The sequence below is a fragment of the Garra rufa genome, chromosome 7, assembly GCF_049309525.1.
Source record: "Garra rufa chromosome 7, GarRuf1.0, whole genome shotgun sequence".
Classification (NCBI taxonomy): Eukaryota; Metazoa; Chordata; class Actinopteri; order Cypriniformes; family Cyprinidae; genus Garra; species Garra rufa.
This window is the reverse complement of record NC_133367.1, coordinates 44,986,512-45,004,542: the sequence shown is the minus strand read 5'-3', so window position 1 is coordinate 45,004,542 and position 18,031 is coordinate 44,986,512. Positions and strand designations below refer to the sequence as shown.

The 18,031-nt window shown below is 33.9% G+C and overlaps 1 protein-coding gene across 2 annotated transcripts in view; it reads left to right on the top strand.

The window, feature by feature from the left end:
* The first annotated feature begins 10,416 nt into the window (after positions 1 to 10,416).
* fxr1 (FMR1 autosomal homolog 1) overlaps positions 10,417 to 18,031 on the top strand; it is a 45,170-nt gene continuing 37,555 nt past the window's right edge. For both annotated transcript variants that reach the window (XM_073843939.1, XM_073843937.1), the window contains exons 1-7: positions 10,417 to 10,521; positions 13,275 to 13,327; positions 13,411 to 13,504; positions 13,600 to 13,671; positions 13,753 to 13,901; positions 16,079 to 16,172; positions 16,260 to 16,376. In XM_073843939.1, coding sequence (XP_073700040.1) covers positions 10,471 to 10,521; positions 13,275 to 13,327; positions 13,411 to 13,504; positions 13,600 to 13,671; positions 13,753 to 13,901; positions 16,079 to 16,172; positions 16,260 to 16,376 — 630 coding nt within the window. In that variant the 5' untranslated portion in view covers positions 10,417 to 10,470. The remainder of the gene's footprint in view (positions 10,522 to 13,274; positions 13,328 to 13,410; positions 13,505 to 13,599; positions 13,672 to 13,752; positions 13,902 to 16,078; positions 16,173 to 16,259; positions 16,377 to 18,031) is intronic.

Here is an 18,031-nt window from a genome sequence, read left to right as displayed (position 1 = left end):
GGTAGTGACATCTTTGTTTTTTGGGGTGTTATCCCATAAATTTGTCACTAACAAAACATTTGGTGAGGTTTCGGTAGTGACATCTTTGTTTTCTGAGTGTTATCCCATAAATTTGTCACTAACGAAACATTTGGAGAAGTTTTGGTAGTGACATCTTTGTTTTTTTTTTGGGTGTTATCCCATAAATTTGTCACTAACAAAACATTTGGAGAAGTTTCGGTAGGGACATTTTTTTTTTTTTTTTGGGGTGTTATCCCATAAATTTGTCACTAACAAAACATTTGGAGAAGTTTTGGTAGTGACATCTTTGTTTTCTGAGTGTTATCCCATAAATTTGTCACTAACGAAACATTTGGAGAAGTTTTGGTAGTGACATCTTTGTTTTTTTGGGGTGTTATCCCATAAATTTGTCACTAACAAAACATTTGGTGAGGTTTCGGTAGGGACATTTTTGTATTTTTTTGGGTGTTATCCCATAAATTTGTCACTAACAAAACATTTGGGGAAGTTTCGGTAGTGACATCTTTGTTTTTTTGGGTGTTATCCCATAAATTTGTCACTAACAAAATATTTGGTGAGGTTTCGGTAGGGACATTTTTTTTTTTTTTTGGGTGTTATCCCATAAAATTGTCACTAACAAAACATTTGGAGAAGTTTTGGTAGTGACATCTTTGTTTTCTGAGTGTTATCCCATAAATTTGTCACTAACGAAACATTTGGAGAAGTTTTGGTAGTGACATCTTTGTTTTTTTGGGTGTTATCCCATAAATTTGTCACTAACAAAACATTTGGTGAGGTTTCCGTGGTGACATCTTTGTTTTTTTGGGTGTTATCCCATAAATTTGTCACTACCATAACAGTTACATCCAAAACATTTGGTGAGGTTTCGGTAGGGAAATTTTTGTTTTTTTGGGTGTTATCCCATAAATTTGTCACTAACAAAACATTTGGTGAGGTTTCTGTAGGGACATTTTTGTTTTTTGGGGTGTTATAAAATTTGTCACTAACAAAACATTTGGAGAAGTTTCGGTAGTGACATCTTTGTTTTTTTGGGTGTTATCCCATAAATTTGTCACTAACAAAACATTTGGTGAGGTTTCGGTAGGGACATTTTTTTTTTTTTTTGGGTGTTATCCCATAAATTTGTCACTAACAAAACATTTGGAGAAGTTTTGGCAGTGACATCTTTGTTTTTTTGGGTGTTATCCCATAAATTTGTCACTAACAAAACATTTGGAGAAGTTTTGGTAGTGACATCTTTGGGTTTTTTTTGGGTGTTATCCCATAAATTTGTCACTAACAAAACATTTGGTGAGGTTTCGGTAGGGACATTTTTTTTTTTTTTTTTGGGTGTTATCCCATAAATTTGTCACTAACAAAACATTTGGAGAAGTTTTGGCAGTGACATCTTTGTTTTTTTGGGTGTTATCCCATAAATTTGTCACTAACAAAACATTTGGAGAAGTTTTGGTAGTAACATCTTTGTTTTTTGGGGTGTTATAAAATTTGTCACTAACAAAACATTTGGAGAAGTTTCGGTAGTGACATCTTTGTTTTTTTGGGTGTTATCCCATAAATTTGTCACTAACGAAACATTTGGAGAAGTTTTGGTAGTGAAATCTTTGCTTTTTGGGTGTTATCCCAAAAATTTGTCACTACCATAACAGTTACATCCAAAACATTTGGTGAGGTTTCGGTAGGGAAATTTTTGTTTTTTGGGTGTTATCCCATAAATTTGTCACATCCAAAACATTTGTTGAGGTTTCGGTAGTGACATCTTTGTTTTCTGAGTGTTATCCCATAAATTGATCACTAACAAAACATTTGGAGAAGTTTTGGTAGTGACATCTTTGTTTTTTTTTGGGTGTTATCCCATAAATTTGTCACTAACAAAACATTTGGTGAGGCTTCGGTAGGGACATCTTTGTTTCTTGGGTGTTACCTCATAAGTTTGTCACATTCAAAATATTTGGTGGAGTTTCTGTGTCTCGCTCCCACACACTATCCATAAACTCATCAATACCGAAACATCCAAAACATTTGGTGGAGTTTAGTAGTGACATAATTGATTTTTGGTAGAAGATTTGGTAGTGACATCTTTGTTTTTTTTTGGGTGGTATCCCATATAACAGTCGCATCCAGAACATTTGGTGAGGTTTCTGTAGGGACATCTTTGTTTCTTGGGTGTTATCGCATAAATTTGTCACTAACAAAACATTTGGTGAGGTTTCGGTAGGGACATTTTTGTTTTTTGGGTGTTTTCACGTAAGTTTGTCACATCCAAAATATTTGGTGGAGTTTGGGTGTCTCGCTCTCACGCACTATCCACAAACTCATCAATACCGAAACAACCAAAACATTTGGTGGAGTTTAGTAGTGACATAATTGATTTTTGGGTGTTATTACATACATTTGTCACTACTGAAACAGTCACGTCCAGAACAATTTTTGGAGTCTTGCTAGTGACATTTCGTTTTCTGAGTGTTATTCCATAAATTTGTCACTAACGAAACATTTGGAGAAGTTTTGGTAGTGACATCTTTGTTTTTTTTGGGTGTTATCCCATAAATTTTTCACTAACAAAACATTTGGTGAGGTTTCGGTAGGGACATTTTTGTTTTTTTTTGGGTGTTATCCCATAAATTTGTCACTAACAAAACATTTGGAGAAGTTTTGGTAGTGACATCTTTGTTTTTTTTGGGTGTTATCCCATAAATTTGTCACTAACAAAACATTTGGTGAGGTTTCGGTAGGGACATTTTTTTTTTTTTTTTTGGGGTGTTATCCCATAAATTTGTCACTAACAAAACATTTGGAGAAGTTTTGGTAGTAACATCTTTGTTTTTTGGGGTGTTATAAAATTTGTCACTAACAAAACATTTGGAGAAGTTTCGGTAGTGACATCTTTGTTTTTTTGGGTGTTATCCCATAAATTTGTCACTAACGAAACATTTGGAGAAGTTTTGGTAGTGAAATCTTTGCTTTTTGGGTGTTATCCCAAAAATTTGTCACTACCATAACAGTTACATCCAAAACATTTGGTGAGGTTTCGGTAGGGAAATTTTTGTTTTTTGGGTGTTATCCCATAAATTTGTCACATCCAAAACATTTGTTGAGGTTTCGGTAGTGACATCTTTGTTTTCTGAGTGTTATCCCATAAATTGATCACTAACAAAACATTTGGAGAAGTTTTGGTAGTGACATCTTTGTTTTTTTTTGGGTGTTATCCCATAAATTTGTCACTAACAAAACATTTGGTGAGGTTTCGGTAGGGACATCTTTGTTTCTTGGGTGTTACCTCATAAGTTTGTCACATTCAAAATATTTGGTGGAGTTTCTGTGTCTCGCTCCCACACACTATCCATAAACTCATCAATACCGAAACATCCAAAACATTTGGTGGAGTTTAGTAGTGACATAATTGATTTTTGGTAGAAGATTTGGTAGTGACATCTTTGTTTTTTTTTGGGTGGTATCCCATATAACAGTCACATCCAGAACATTTGGTGAGGTTTCTGTAGGGACATCTTTGTTTCTTGGGTGTTATCGCATAAATTTGTCACTAACAAAACATTTGGTGAGGTTTCGGTAGGGACATTTTTGTTTTTTGGGTGTTTTCACGTAAGTTTGTCACATCCAAAATATTTGGTGGAGTTTGGGTGTCTCGCTCTCACGCACTATCCACAAACTCATCAATACCGAAACAACCAAAACATTTGGTGGAGTTTAGTAGTGACATAATTGATTTTTGGGTGTTATTACATACATTTGTCACTACTGAAACAGTCACGTCCAGAACAATTTTTGGAGTCTTGCTAGTGACATTTCGGTTTCTGGGTGTTATTCCATACATTTGTCACTAACGAAAAATTTGGTAAAGTTTCCGTGGTGACATCTTTGTTTTTTTTTGGGGTGTTATCCCATAAATTTGTCACTACCATAACAGTTACATCCAAAACATTTGGTGAATTTTCGGTAGTGACATCTTTGTTTTCTGAGTGTTATTCCATAAATTTGTCACTAACGAAACATTTGGAGAAGTTTTGGTAGTGACATCTTTGTTTTTTTTGGGTGTTATCCCATAAATTTTTCACTAACAAAACATTTGGTGAGGTTTCGGTAGGGACATTTTTGTTTTTTTTGGGTGTTATCCCATAAATTTGTAACTAACAAAACATTTGGAGAAGTTTTGGTAGTGACATCTTTGTTTTTTTTTGGGTGTTATCCCATAAATTTGTCACTAACAAAACATTTGGTGAGGTTTCGGTAGGGACATTTTTTTTTTTTTTTTTGGGTGTTATCCCATAAATTTGTCACTAACAAAACATTTGGAGAAGTTTTGGTAGTGACATCTTTGTCTCTTGGGTGTTATCCCATAAATTTGTCACTAACAAAACATTTGGTGAGGTTTCTGTAGGGACATTTTTGTTTTTTGGGTGTTACCCCGTAAGTTTGTCACATCCAAAATATTTGGTGGAGTTTGGGTGTCTCGCTCCCACACACTATCCATAAACTCATCAATACCGAAACAACCAAAACATTTGGTGGAGTTTAGTATTGACATAATAGATTTTTGGGTGTTATTACATATATTTGTCACTACTGAAACAGTCATGTCCAGAACAATTTTTGGAGTTTTGCTAGTGACATTTCGGTTTCTGGGTGTTATTCCATACATTTGTCACTAACGAAAAATTTGGTAAAGTTTCCGTGGTGACATCTTTGTTTTTTTTGGGGTGTTATCCCATAAATTTGTCACTACCATAACAGTTACATCCAAAACATTTGGTGAATTTTCGGTAGTGACATCTTTGTTTTCTGAGTGTTATTCCATAAATTTGTCACTAACGAAACATTTGGAGAAGTTTTGGTAGTGACATCTTTGTTTTTTTTGGGTGTTATCCCATAAATTTTTCACTAACAAAACATTTGGTGAGGTTTCGGAAGGGACATTTTTGTTTTTTTTGGGTGTTATCCCATAAATTTGTCACTAACAAAACATTTGGAGAAGTTTTGGTAGTGACATCTTTGTTTTTTTTGGGTGTTATCCCATAAATTTGTCACTAACAAAACATTTGGTGAGGTTTCTGTAGGGACATTTTTGTTTTTTGGGTGTTACCCCGTAAGTTTGTCACATCCAAAATATTTGGTGGAGTTTGGGTGTCTCGCTCCCACACACTATCCATAAACTCATCAATACCGAAACAACCAAAACATTTGGTGGAGTTTAGTAGTGACATAATAGATTTTTGGGTGTTATTACATATATTTGTCACTACTGAAACAGTCATGTCCAGAACAATTTTTGGAGTTTTGCTAGTGACATTTCGGTTTCTGGGTGTTATTCCATACATTTGTCACTAACGAAAAATTTGGTAAAGTTTCCGTGGTGACATCTTTGTTTTTTTTGGGTGTTATCCCATAAATTTGTCACTAACAAAACATTTGGAGAAGTTTTGGTAGTGACATCTTTGTTTTTTTGGGTGTTATCCCATAAATTTGTCACTAACAAAACATTTGGTGAGGTTTCTGTAGGGACATTTTTGTTTTTTGGGTGTTATCCCATAAATTTGTCACTAACAAAACATTTGGAGAAGTTTTGGTAGTGACATCTTTGTTTTTTTGGGTGTTATCCCATAAATTTGTCACTAACAAAACATTTGGTGAGGTTTCTGTAGGGACATTTTTGTTTTTTGGGTGTTATCCCATAAATTTGTCACTAACAAAACATTTGGAGAAGTTTTGGTAGTGACATCTTTGTTTTTTTGGGTGTTATCCCATAAATTTGTCACTAACAAAACATTTGGTGAGGTTTCTGTAGGGACATTTTTGTTTTTTGGGTGTTAGCCCGTAAGTTTGTCACATCCAAAATATTTGGTGGAGTTTCGGTGTCATGCTCCCACACACTATCCATAAACTCATCAATACCGAAACAACCAAAACATTTGGTGGAGTTTAGTAGTGACATAATAGATGTTTGGGTGTTATTACATACATTTGTCACTACTGAAACAGTCACGTCCAGAACAATTTTTGGAGTTTTGCTAGTGACATTTCGGTTTCTGGGTGTTATTCCATACATTTGTCACTAACGGAAAATTTGGTAAAGTTTCCGTGGTGACATCTTTGTTTTTTTGGGGTGTTATCCCATAAATTTGTCACTACCATAACAGTTACATCCAAAACATTTGGTGAGGTTTCGGTAGTGACGTCTTTGTTTTCTGAGTGTTATCCCATAAATTTGTCACTAACGAAACATTTGGAGAAGTTTTGGTAGTGACATCTTTGTTTTTTTGGGTGTTATCCCATAAATTTGTCACTAACAAAACATTTGGAGAAGTTTCGGTAGTGACATCTTTGTTTTTTTGGGTGTTATCCCATAAATTTGTCACTAACGAAACATTTGGAGAAGTTTTGGTAGTGACATCTTTGTTTTTTTGGGTGTTATCCCATAAATTTGTCACTAACGAAACATTTGGAGAAGTTTTGGTAGTGACATCTTTGTTTTTTTGGGTGTTATCCCATAAATTTGTCACTAACGAAACATTTGGAGAAGTTTCGGTAGTGACGTCTTTGTTTTCTGAGTGTTATCCCATAAATTTGTCACTAACGAAACATTTGGAGAAGTTTTGGTAGGGACATTTTTGTATTTTTTTGGGTGTTGTCCCATAAATTTGTCACTAACAAAACATTTGGAGAAGTTTCGGTAGTGACATCTTTGTTTTTTTGGGTGTTATCCCATAAATTTGTCACTAACAAAACATTTGGTGAGGTTTCGGTAGGGACATTTTTTTTTTTTTTTTTGGGTGTTATCCCATAAATTTGTCACTAACAAAACATTTGGAGAAGTTTTGGTAGTGACATCTTTGTTTTCTGAGTGTTATCCCATAAATTTGTCACTACCATAACATTTAGTGAGGTTTCGGTAGGGACATTTTTGTTTTTTTGGGTGTTATCCCATAAATTTGTCACTAACGAAACATTTGGAGAAGTTTTGGTAGTGAAATCTTTGCTTTTTGGGTGTTATCCCAAAAATTTGTCACTACCATAACAGTTACATCCAAAACATTTGGTGAGGTTTCGGTAGGGAAATTTTTGTTTTTTGGGTGTTATCCCATAAATTTGTCACATCCAAAACATTTGTTGAGGTTTCGGTAGTGACATCTTTGTTTTCTGAGTGTTATCCCATAAATTGATCACTAACAAAACATTTGGAGAAGTTTTGGTAGTGACATCTTTGTTTTTTTTTGGGTGTTATCCCATAAATTTGTCACTAACAAAACATTTGGTGAGGTTTCGGTAGGGACATCTTTGTTTCTTGGGTGTTACCTCATAAGTTTGTCACATTCAAAATATTTGGTGGAGTTTCTGTGTCTCGCTCCCACACACTATCCATAAACTCATCAATACCGAAACATCCAAAACATTTGGTGGAGTTTAGTAGTGACATAATTGATTTTTGGTAGAAGATTTGGTAGTGACATCTTTGTTTTTTTTTGGGTGGTATCCCATATAACAGTCACATCCAGAACATTTGGTGAGGTTTCTGTAGGGACATCTTTGTTTCTTGGGTGTTATCGCATAAATTTGTCACTAACAAAACATTTGGTGAGGTTTCGGTAGGGACATTTTAGTTTTTTGGGTGTTTTCACGTAAGTTTGTCACATCCAAAATATTTGGTGGAGTTTGGGTGTCTCGCTCTCACGCACTATCCACAAACTCATCAATACCGAAACAACCAAAACATTTGGTGGAGTTTAGTAGTGACATAATTGATTTTTGGGTGTTATTACATACATTTGTCACTACTGAAACAGTCACGTCCAGAACAATTTTTGGAGTCTTGCTAGTGACATTTCGGTTTCTGGGTGTTATTCCATACATTTGTCACTAACGAAAAATTTGGTAAAGTTTCCGTGGTGACATCTTTGTTTTTTTTGGGGTGTTATCCCATAAATTTGTCACTACCATAACAGTTACATCCAAAACATTTGGTGAATTTTCGGTAGTGACATCTTTGTTTTCTGAGTGTTATTCCATAAATTTGTCACTAACGAAACATTTGGAGAAGTTTTGGTAGTGACATCTTTGTTTTTTTTGGGTGTTATCCCATAAATTTGTCACTAACAAAACATTTGGTGAGGTTTCGGTAGGGACATTTTTTTTTTTTTTTTTGGGTGTTATCCCATAAATTTGTCACTAACAAAACATTTGGAGAAGTTTTGGTAGTGACATCTTTGTCTCTTGGGTGTTATCCCATAAATTTGTCACTAACAAAACATTTGGTGAGGTTTCTGTAGGGACATTTTTGTTTTTTGGGTGTTACCCCGTAAGTTTGTCACATCCAAAATATTTGGTGGAGTTTGGGTGTCTCGCTCCCACACACTATCCATAAACTCATCAATACCGAAACAACCAAAACATTTGGTGGAGTTTAGTATTGACATAATAGATTTTTGGGTGTTATTACATATATTTGTCACTACTGAAACAGTCATGTCCAGAACAATTTTTGGAGTTTTGCTAGTGACATTTCGGTTTCTGGGTGTTATTCCATACATTTGTCACTAACGAAAAATTTGGTAAAGTTTCCGTGGTGACATCTTTGTTTTTTTTGGGGTGTTATCCCATAAATTTGTCACTACCATAACAGTTACATCCAAAACATTTGGTGAATTTTCGGTAGTGACATCTTTGTTTTCTGAGTGTTATTCCAAAAATTTGTCACTAACGAAACATTTGGAGAAGTTTTGGTAGTGACATCTTTGTTTTTTTTGGGTGTTATCCCATAAATTTTTCACTAACAAAACATTTGGTGAGGTTTCGGTAGTGACATCTTTGTTTTTTTGGGTGTTATCCCATAAATTTGTCACTAACAAAACATTTGGTGAGGTTTCGGTAGGGACATTTTTGTTTTTTTTGGGTGTTATCCCATAAATTTGTCACTAACAAAACATTTGGAGAAGTTTTGGTAGTGACATCTTTGTTTTTTTTGGGTGTTATCCCATAAATTTGTCACTAACAAAACATTTGGTGAGGTTTCGGTAGGGACATTTTTTTTTTTTTTTTTTTGGGTGTTATCCCATAAATTTGTCACTAACAAAACATTTGGAGAGGTTTCTGTAGGGATATTTTTGTTTTTTGGGTGTTAGCCCGTAAGTTTGTCACATCCAAAATATTTGGTGGAGTTTGGGTGTCTCGCTCCCACACACTATCCATAAACTCATCAATACCGAAACAACCAAAACATTTGGTGGAGTTTAGTAGTGACATAATAGATTTTTGGGTGTTATTACATATATTTGTCACTACTGAAACAGTCATGTCCAGAACAATTTTTGGAGTTTTGCTAGTGACATTTCGGTTTCTGGGTGTTATTCCATACATTTGTCACTACCATAACAGTTACATCCAAAACATTTGGTGAGGTTTCGGTAGGGACATCTTTGTTTTCTGAGTGTTATTCCATAAATTTGTCACTAACGAAACATTTGGAGAAGTTTTTGTAGTGAAATCTTTGCTTTTTGGGTGTTATCCCAAAAATTTGTCACTACCATAACAGTTACATCCAAAACATTTGGTGAAGTTTCGGTAGGGACATTTTTGTTTTTTGGGTGTTAGCCCATAAATTTGTCACATCCAAAACTTTTTGTTGAGGTTTCGTTAGGGACATCTTTGTTTTCTGAGTGTTATTCCATAAATGTGTCACTAACAAAACATTTGGAGAAGTTTTGGTAATGACATCTTTGTTTTTTTGGGTGTTATCCCATAAATTTATCACTACCATAACAGTTACATCCAAAACATTTGGTGAGGTTTCTGTAGGGACATCTTTGTCTCTTGGGTGTTATTCCATAAATGTGTCACTAACAAAACATTTGGAGAAGTTTTGGTAGTGAAATCTTTGCTTTTTGGGTGTTATCCCAAAAATTTGTCACTACCATAACAGTTACATTCAAAACATTTGGTGAGGTTTCGGTAGGGACATCTTTGTTTTCTGAGTGTTATTCCATAAATGTGTCACTAACAAAACATTTGGAGAAGTTTTGGTAGTGACATCTTTGTTTTCTGAGTGTTATCCCATAAATTTGTCACTAACAAAACAGTTACATCCAAAACATTTGGTGAGGTTTTGGTAGAAGTTATGACTTATGTGTTTGGTTCTATTTAAACTAATGAATCCTGAACTTTGAAATCAGTACAATCAACTTTTTGCCTTTTATAAAGAAAATTTGTATTCAAAATACAACAAATATCATAATCAATTACATTAATATAAGTATTAACTGCACAATTACTAGAAATGTACTTCGGATATTATTATTATTAACCCAATTCAGCCTATATACCTCTTTCCAACACAGCATCTCAGCCTGAGACACTGTATGTAGTGTGAAGGAGTTCCTCAGGGTTCACTGCTGAGCCTTGTAGAGTTCTAGAACTTTACCCAGCAGCCTCTTCGCGCTCAACATGGAGGAACTGACGGTGGAGGTCCGTGGCTCCAATGGAGCTTATTATAAGGTAAATACGCTATTTTACTCCACTCTGTGTTATCATACACGCGTGTGTGTCTCTTAAGACAACGACGATGACAAAACCGTAAAGAGAATATGAGAAAACGATCTACAAATAGTACTTTTGACGCGTGTAAATAGTACTCGACTCAGTGGCTGTTAGCCGTTAGCCGGTTAGCAGCTGCGCCAGGATGATATTAAAAAAAACAAAAACATTACTTCATAAAATGCTAACGTTTATTTAACCTCGACTACGAAGCCGAAAGTGTTTAACGTTCGGAGAAACTAAGTTTCAAGGTTAAAATAAGTCAGTTTTGGTTTCAGTTTGTTTGTCTGCTAAGTGCTATTGAGTGTTATTCAATCAAGCGTTCGTTTATGTCGTTTAATTGAACAAAAACACAATAAATGCTTCGATAGACGATGATAGTGCTTAAATACTAACGTACAAAATTAATAATTGACAACTGTTGTTCATCACAAGCGTGCTATCGATCATATTCGTTGGTTTTACTAGGCACACAATAGTTTATTAATCATTCAGAAGCATTACAGCTGTTTAGTTGAACAAGTGAGACGCCAGGAAGCTCATATTCATCATTTAAGGTGTGGCCAGAAATGATCAGATCATATGGAGCTTGTTTGCTCAGAACAGATTTGGATCCCCTCAAGAAATCCTATTGAGAGTGATTGTGGTTTTCTCTAAAGGCCATTCAAGAATCTGTAGCTTTCTACCTAGGGTGTGTATTTATAATCGTGGAAAGTCTAATTGAAGTTATTACTCAGTCTCCATCTCATCCTCCAGTTATTCAGCGCTTGTGGTTTTGCTCATGCTTATCTCAATGCACCTCAGCTGTTCACTTTCCATCTGCAGCTGTCATCCAGCGCAGCAGATATGTTGACGCCGGTCTATTTTGAGATGAGCTTTAAGAGATACCAACTTCCATTTTGGAGTCAGTTGCCATTGAGAGTCAGTGCGAACCGGCTCGGTCAACTTGTGTGGTTTTATATTTGATCTAACACAGAAAACAACAACAACGATACATTTTGAAACTTATTGTAATGTTTTGTTCAGAAGAATACAATTCATGACTTGTACGTGTAAACACACTTCATAAAAACAAGCTCAGTTATTCATTAGACTGAATCAAATATTATAGAATATAGAAATGCCTAACTGCACTGGCTGTATATATATATATATATAAGTTATAAGTTATTGTGTGATTTCAGCTGAAAAAAAAAAACTAAACAAAAAAACAATTAGAAAGTATTTTATTTAATTTTGAAGAAGTTGGTGGTTTATATGTGTGCTTATATTAGTATATTCTGTTATACTTTTTTAATATATTCTAGGGTGGTTAGTTTTTTTAATCTTATATTATTTGGACACGTGTTGTTTTAGTATTATTTAAATATTGTTTTATTTTTAGATTTATTTAGTAGTTTTTATATTTTTGTTTTTATATTATTTTATTTTATATAAGCTTATTTAGTTTTTTCAACTTTGTTTCAATTAACAATTTTTCCTTTTCATATATATATATATATATATATATATATATAAAATAAAAAACTATAAATAACTATAATATATAGAAACATTCAGATTTATTTTTTCTAATATTTCAGCTTTATATAAAATAATATATAAAATATTTATAGATTTTTCTAATAAATAATAAATAAATAAATATTTTAATATAAAATTTTGGATTTATCTCTAATATTTCAGCTTTATATATATAAAATAGTAATAACATTTATATGCAATTTTTTCCTAATAAATATAAATAAATACATATTTGTATATACAATTTTGGATGTAATTCTAATATTTCAACTATAAATATTTATTATTATATATATATATATATATTTTTTTTTTATTCTAATATATAATAATAAATATTTGTATATAAAAACTTGTATTTTATATAAACATTTATATTTATTTCTTGTAACATTTTAGCTTTATATATAACCTAGTAAATAAAGTATTAAAATATTTTTGTTTATATATATATATATATATATATATATATATATATATATATATATATATATATATATATATATATACACGTACGTGTGTATATAATTTTTAAACTTTCTTCAACTTTAAACTTTTTCAACTTTATTTCAATTAAAGATGTATTTTATAGAAAACATTTATATTTGTTTCTTCTAATATATCAGCTTTATATATAAAATAGTATATATAAACATATTTATGTATTTTTTTCTACTAAATAAATATTTGTTTACACAGTTTTGGATTTATTTCTAATATTTCAGCTTTATATGTATTTTTCTCTAATGAATAATAAATAAATACATATTTGTCTGTAAAATCTTGTATTGTATATAAAATATTAACATTTATTTATGTATAAAAAATATTTTAGCTTTATATATGAAATAGTATATAAAATATTTATATTTTTCATATATATTTTTAACTTTATTTCAGTTATTAAGCTCAGTTATCTTTATCATAACTTTTGGTTATTAGTGTTATTTTAATATTATTTAAATGCTCTTTGAATTAGCTTTTATTTATTTATTTTTTATATAATTTGTTACATTTGACTTTTTTTCAAAACTAATATTTATAATTCATTTGATTTTAGCTTTATTTCAATGAACACATTTCTTATAACAATATAGTAATGCTAATTTAATGTCTTTTTAATAAAACTTTTTTTGTTTTATATTTAATAATCCACTTTTGATTTTTGTTAATAAATCTCATTATTCCAGGGCTTTGTCAAGGATGTTCACGACGACTCTCTCTCCATTTCGTTTGAAAATAAGTAAGTAGCAGCTAATGGATTCCAATCATGACTTTAGAAAGGTTCTTTGGTGGAGGAGCATCATTATATAACATTTTTTTCAGCTGGCAACCGGAAAGACAAGTTCCCTTCAGCGATGTGCGGTTACCACCTCCTGCTGATGGCAAGAAGGAGATCATTGAAGGAGAAGAGGTGGAGGTACGCAAATATGTTTCATTATTAGTATTGCACAGCCTTTCCCAGCTGGATGCCCCATGAAGCGGTCAACGTGTGTTGTTTTGTTTTGTGTTCAGATTTTCTCCAGAGCGAACGAGCAGGAGCCCTGTGGCTGGTGGCTGGCTAAAGTGCGCATGATGAAAGGAGATGTAAGTGTGACTCGCTCACGCACTAAACTTTCTGTTTCCTCTGAAGAGCTCAGAGTTCACTTTCGCTTTTGTTTCCTGCAGTTCTACGTGATTGAGTACGCGGCGTGTGACGCGACCTACAACGAGATTGTGACGTTCGAGCGCCTCCGCCCAGTCAACCGTAATAAAGCTCTGACGGACAACACCTTCTTCAAGTGTAGCGTTCCTGTCCCAGAAGATCTCAGAGCAGCGTGAGTACGGCCCTCAGTATGGGAAGCTTTGGAGTATAAACCGTTGGTCCGATTTTCACCAAATTTGACTCAGATCATCTACAAACCATGCTGACAAAAACTTGTGGATTTCATGTCAAAATATGAAACGGTTTTTATTTAATGCATCAACGAATTTGCTGGAAAGATGCCAAAGTGCATCTGAGGCTTAAAATATTCCTTGGGTCATGCCGAGAACATTGATACCAATTATACCAAAATTTGGCCATTGGTCCGATTTTCACCAAATATTATTTGGATCGTCTTCAGACCATGCTGACAAAAAGTTATGGATTTTGTGTCAAAATATGAAACGGTTTTTATTTAATGCATCAACGAATTTGCTGGAAAGATGCCAAAGTGCATCTCAGGCTGTGTCTCTGCAAAGCTTTGAGATATTTGCACCAAATTTTGTTTGTGGCATTGTCTCCTCACACTGATTACACCACACCAATTTGGTAACAGCGCCACCTATTGTTCAAGAGTAATAAACTATACATTAACCATTAATTGGCATTTTCTAAAATGCTAATAAATGTAGATTGCATTAGCTTATTGTAATGAAAGTAGTTTTAAAATATTCATTTGGTCATGCTGAGAACATTGATACCAATTATACCAAAATTGGCCAAACTTTCTATCTGCCATATTGAATAATGTTGAAAAAACTATTAACAACAATGAAAAAAAACAAACATGGTAACAATAAACTCCTCCTAGATGGTTTGTCCGATTTTCGCCAAAATTGAGACAGATCATCTTCAGACTGTGCTGATGAAAGGTTCTGGAGTTCATGTTGATAGATGAAACTTTAGGCTTGATGCCAAAACGACTCAGGGCTTTATCTCTGCAAAGCAGGACAGTTGTATAATTTGGCACACTGATAGAGGTTTTTCGAACTCGTCCTAGACGGTTTGTCTGATTTCCACCAAAATTGGTTCAGATCATCTTCAGACCATGCTGGCAAAAAGTTGTGGAATTCAAGTTGAGTAGTCAAACCGTTTTTGAATAACGTGCAAACGAATTCTACGAAAAGCACGCAAAAATAAACGTGAGCCTATATCTCCGCAAGGGTTTGGCGTATTGAGACCAAACTTGGTGTGTGTTATAACCTGCATGACCTGGGGCTACCTGCACAGTTTCGGCACAGTGCCACCTAGTGGTCAGGAGATACGAAAAATGGCTATTTTAGCTTGTAACTTCTGAATGGTTTGGCCAAAAATCACAAAACTGGTCTCTTCAAATTTGGTGTATCAAGTCGAAAGATACCCAATTTCGCCATTTTGGGTGTCTGCCATATTGAATTTTGTACTAAAATGCTATATTTTACAAACGCATTGATGTATTGTTAAACTCGGTATGGGTCATCAGCACGATGCCCTGAAGGAGCCTGAGATGTTTCGAGCCAGTGCCACCTAGTGGTAAAATCAAATATTCACATGCTTATAACTTTGGGTGTGGTCGACTTATTTTCATGCGAGTCACCTTTTTAGACTCCTGAGTCCAGTAATACCACACATGCCAGGTTTTGCCTTATGGTTTGTGCAACATTGCATTTTAGCGCTTAAAAACATTTACCAATATCTTCGGAAATTCGAAAACAGCGTGCCGGCAATGTACGTATGCCCAGTATAAAAATGTCTATAACTCCAAAACAAAATTAGATATTTTCACCAAATTTGACACACATATGTATGGGTACACTTTAAGCATACACAGCAAATTTGGTGGGATTGTGCCTCTTGGTGGCGCAATAATTTAACAAAACGCAAAATTGTGACTGACTTCAATAGAGTATTATGATAGAAAATGCTATATTTTACGAATACATTGGTGTACCATCGAGACAATGACCTGAAAGTACTCAAAACGTTTTGAGACAGTGCCACCTCGTTATCAAAAGTGATAACCGATTATGTTGTATTACTAGTGGTCGTTTTAATGATTTTTCACCCATTTTGATTAAAATCATTATGAAATGGCTTTAATTCCTCATTGCCGCACTTGTTCTGATGTTTCCCTTGCCTAGTGCCCGTAATTGCTGCTTGCAGCTATATTTTCATTAGATTTTAGTTCAGATTGTGACATATATTTATAATTCATCTGTTGCATGAGTGTTGGTTAAAACCATGAAGTCATTTCTTGTTTGCTCATGTTAGATGTGAGAGTGAACAAGCCCACAAAGATTTCAAGAAGGCGGTCGGAGCCATTCGTATTGTTTACAGCCCAGAGAAAAATGAACTGACAGTATTGGTGAGTCCCAGTTAACCTTAACATCTCTCTGTGAGTCTGTGTGAATATAACAAAAGCTTAATCCACATTATGTTCCCCAAACACTAGTCCATGAACGAAGCCACCGTCAAGCGCGTCTCTCTGCTGAGTGACATGCATTTACGCAGCATCCGCACCAAACTCATGCTCATGTCCCGAAACGAGGAGGCCACCAAACATCTCGAGGTAAACCAGCTCATGTCAACCTGCTGTCTTTTGGAAGGCCTTTTCACGCTGTCTCAAATCCAAAATGTAATAATAAACTGTGTGCCAGTGCTATTTTGGTAATGATTTTTTATAGTTTTAGTTAAGTTGGCTTGAGAAGAAATGCTATTTAAACTTACAGGTATTATTATTAAATTACTCCTCCTAGAGCTTTAACTCTACCACCTCCAAACTCAGTCCAGATCTCCAGACTGATCTGACTATCATGCTAGAATCATGCTAACTACATGCTAGTGACATGTTAATCATGTTAGAAACATGCTAGTAATTTGTTAATCATGCTAACAACATGCCAGTAACATGTTAATATTGTTAGCAACTTGCTAATCATGCTAACCGCATGCTAGTAACTTTTTATTCGTTAAAATATGCAAATAACTTGTTAATCATGTTACTAGCATACTAGCAACATGCTAATCATGCTAACAACATGCTAGTAACTTTAATCCTTAAAACATGCTAGCAACATGCAAATAACTTGTTAATCATGTTAAAAATATGTTAGCAACATGCTAATAACTTGTTAATAATATTAAAACATGCTAGTAACTTGCTTACCATGTTAGAAACATACTAGTAACATGTTTATGTTAGCAACATGATAGGAACTTGCTAGTAACATGCTAATCATGCTCGAAGCAGGCTAGCAACTTGCTAATCATGTTGAGAAAATGTTAAAAAACTTGCTAATGATGCTAACAACATGTTAGTAACATGTTAATCATGTTAGCAACATGTTAGAAACATGCTAACAACTTGTTAATCATGTTAGAAACATGTTAGCGACTTGCTGATTGTTTTAGCAACATGCTATTAACTTGTTAAGGCTAACAACTTGCCAGTAACATGCTAATCATGCTACAAGCAGACTAGCAACATGCTAATAACTTGTTAATCGTGTTAAAAATATGTTAGCAACATGCTAATAACTTGTTAATGTTAAAACATGCTAGTAACTTGCTTACCATGTTAGAAACATACCAGTAACATGTTTATGTTAGCAACATGCTAGGAACTTGCTAGTTACATGCTAATCATGCTCGAAACAGGCTAGCAACTTGCTAATCATGTTAGAATCATGCTAGCAACTTGCTAATCATGTTAAGAAAATGTTAAAAAAAACTTGCTAATGATGCTAACAACATGTTAGTAACATGTTAATCATGTTAGCAACATGTTAGAAACATGCTAACAACTTGATAATCATGTTAGAAACATGCTAGCAATGTGCTAATCACGCTAAGAACATGCTAGTAACTTGTTAATCATATTGGAAACATGTTAGCGACCTGCTAATCATGCTAACCGCACGCTAGTAACTTTTTATTCGTTAAAAATATGCTAATAACTTGTTAATCATGTTACTAGCATACTAGCAACATGCTAATCATGCTAACAACATGCTAGTAACTTGTTAATCATGTTAGAAACATGCTAGTAATGTGCTAATCATGCTAACAACATGCTAGTAACTTTAATCCTTAAAACATGCTAGCAACATGCTAACAACTTGTTAATCATGTAAAAAAATATGTTAAAACATGCTAGTAACTTGCTTACCATGTTAGAAACATACTAGTAACATGTTTATGTTAGCAACATGATAGGAACTTGCT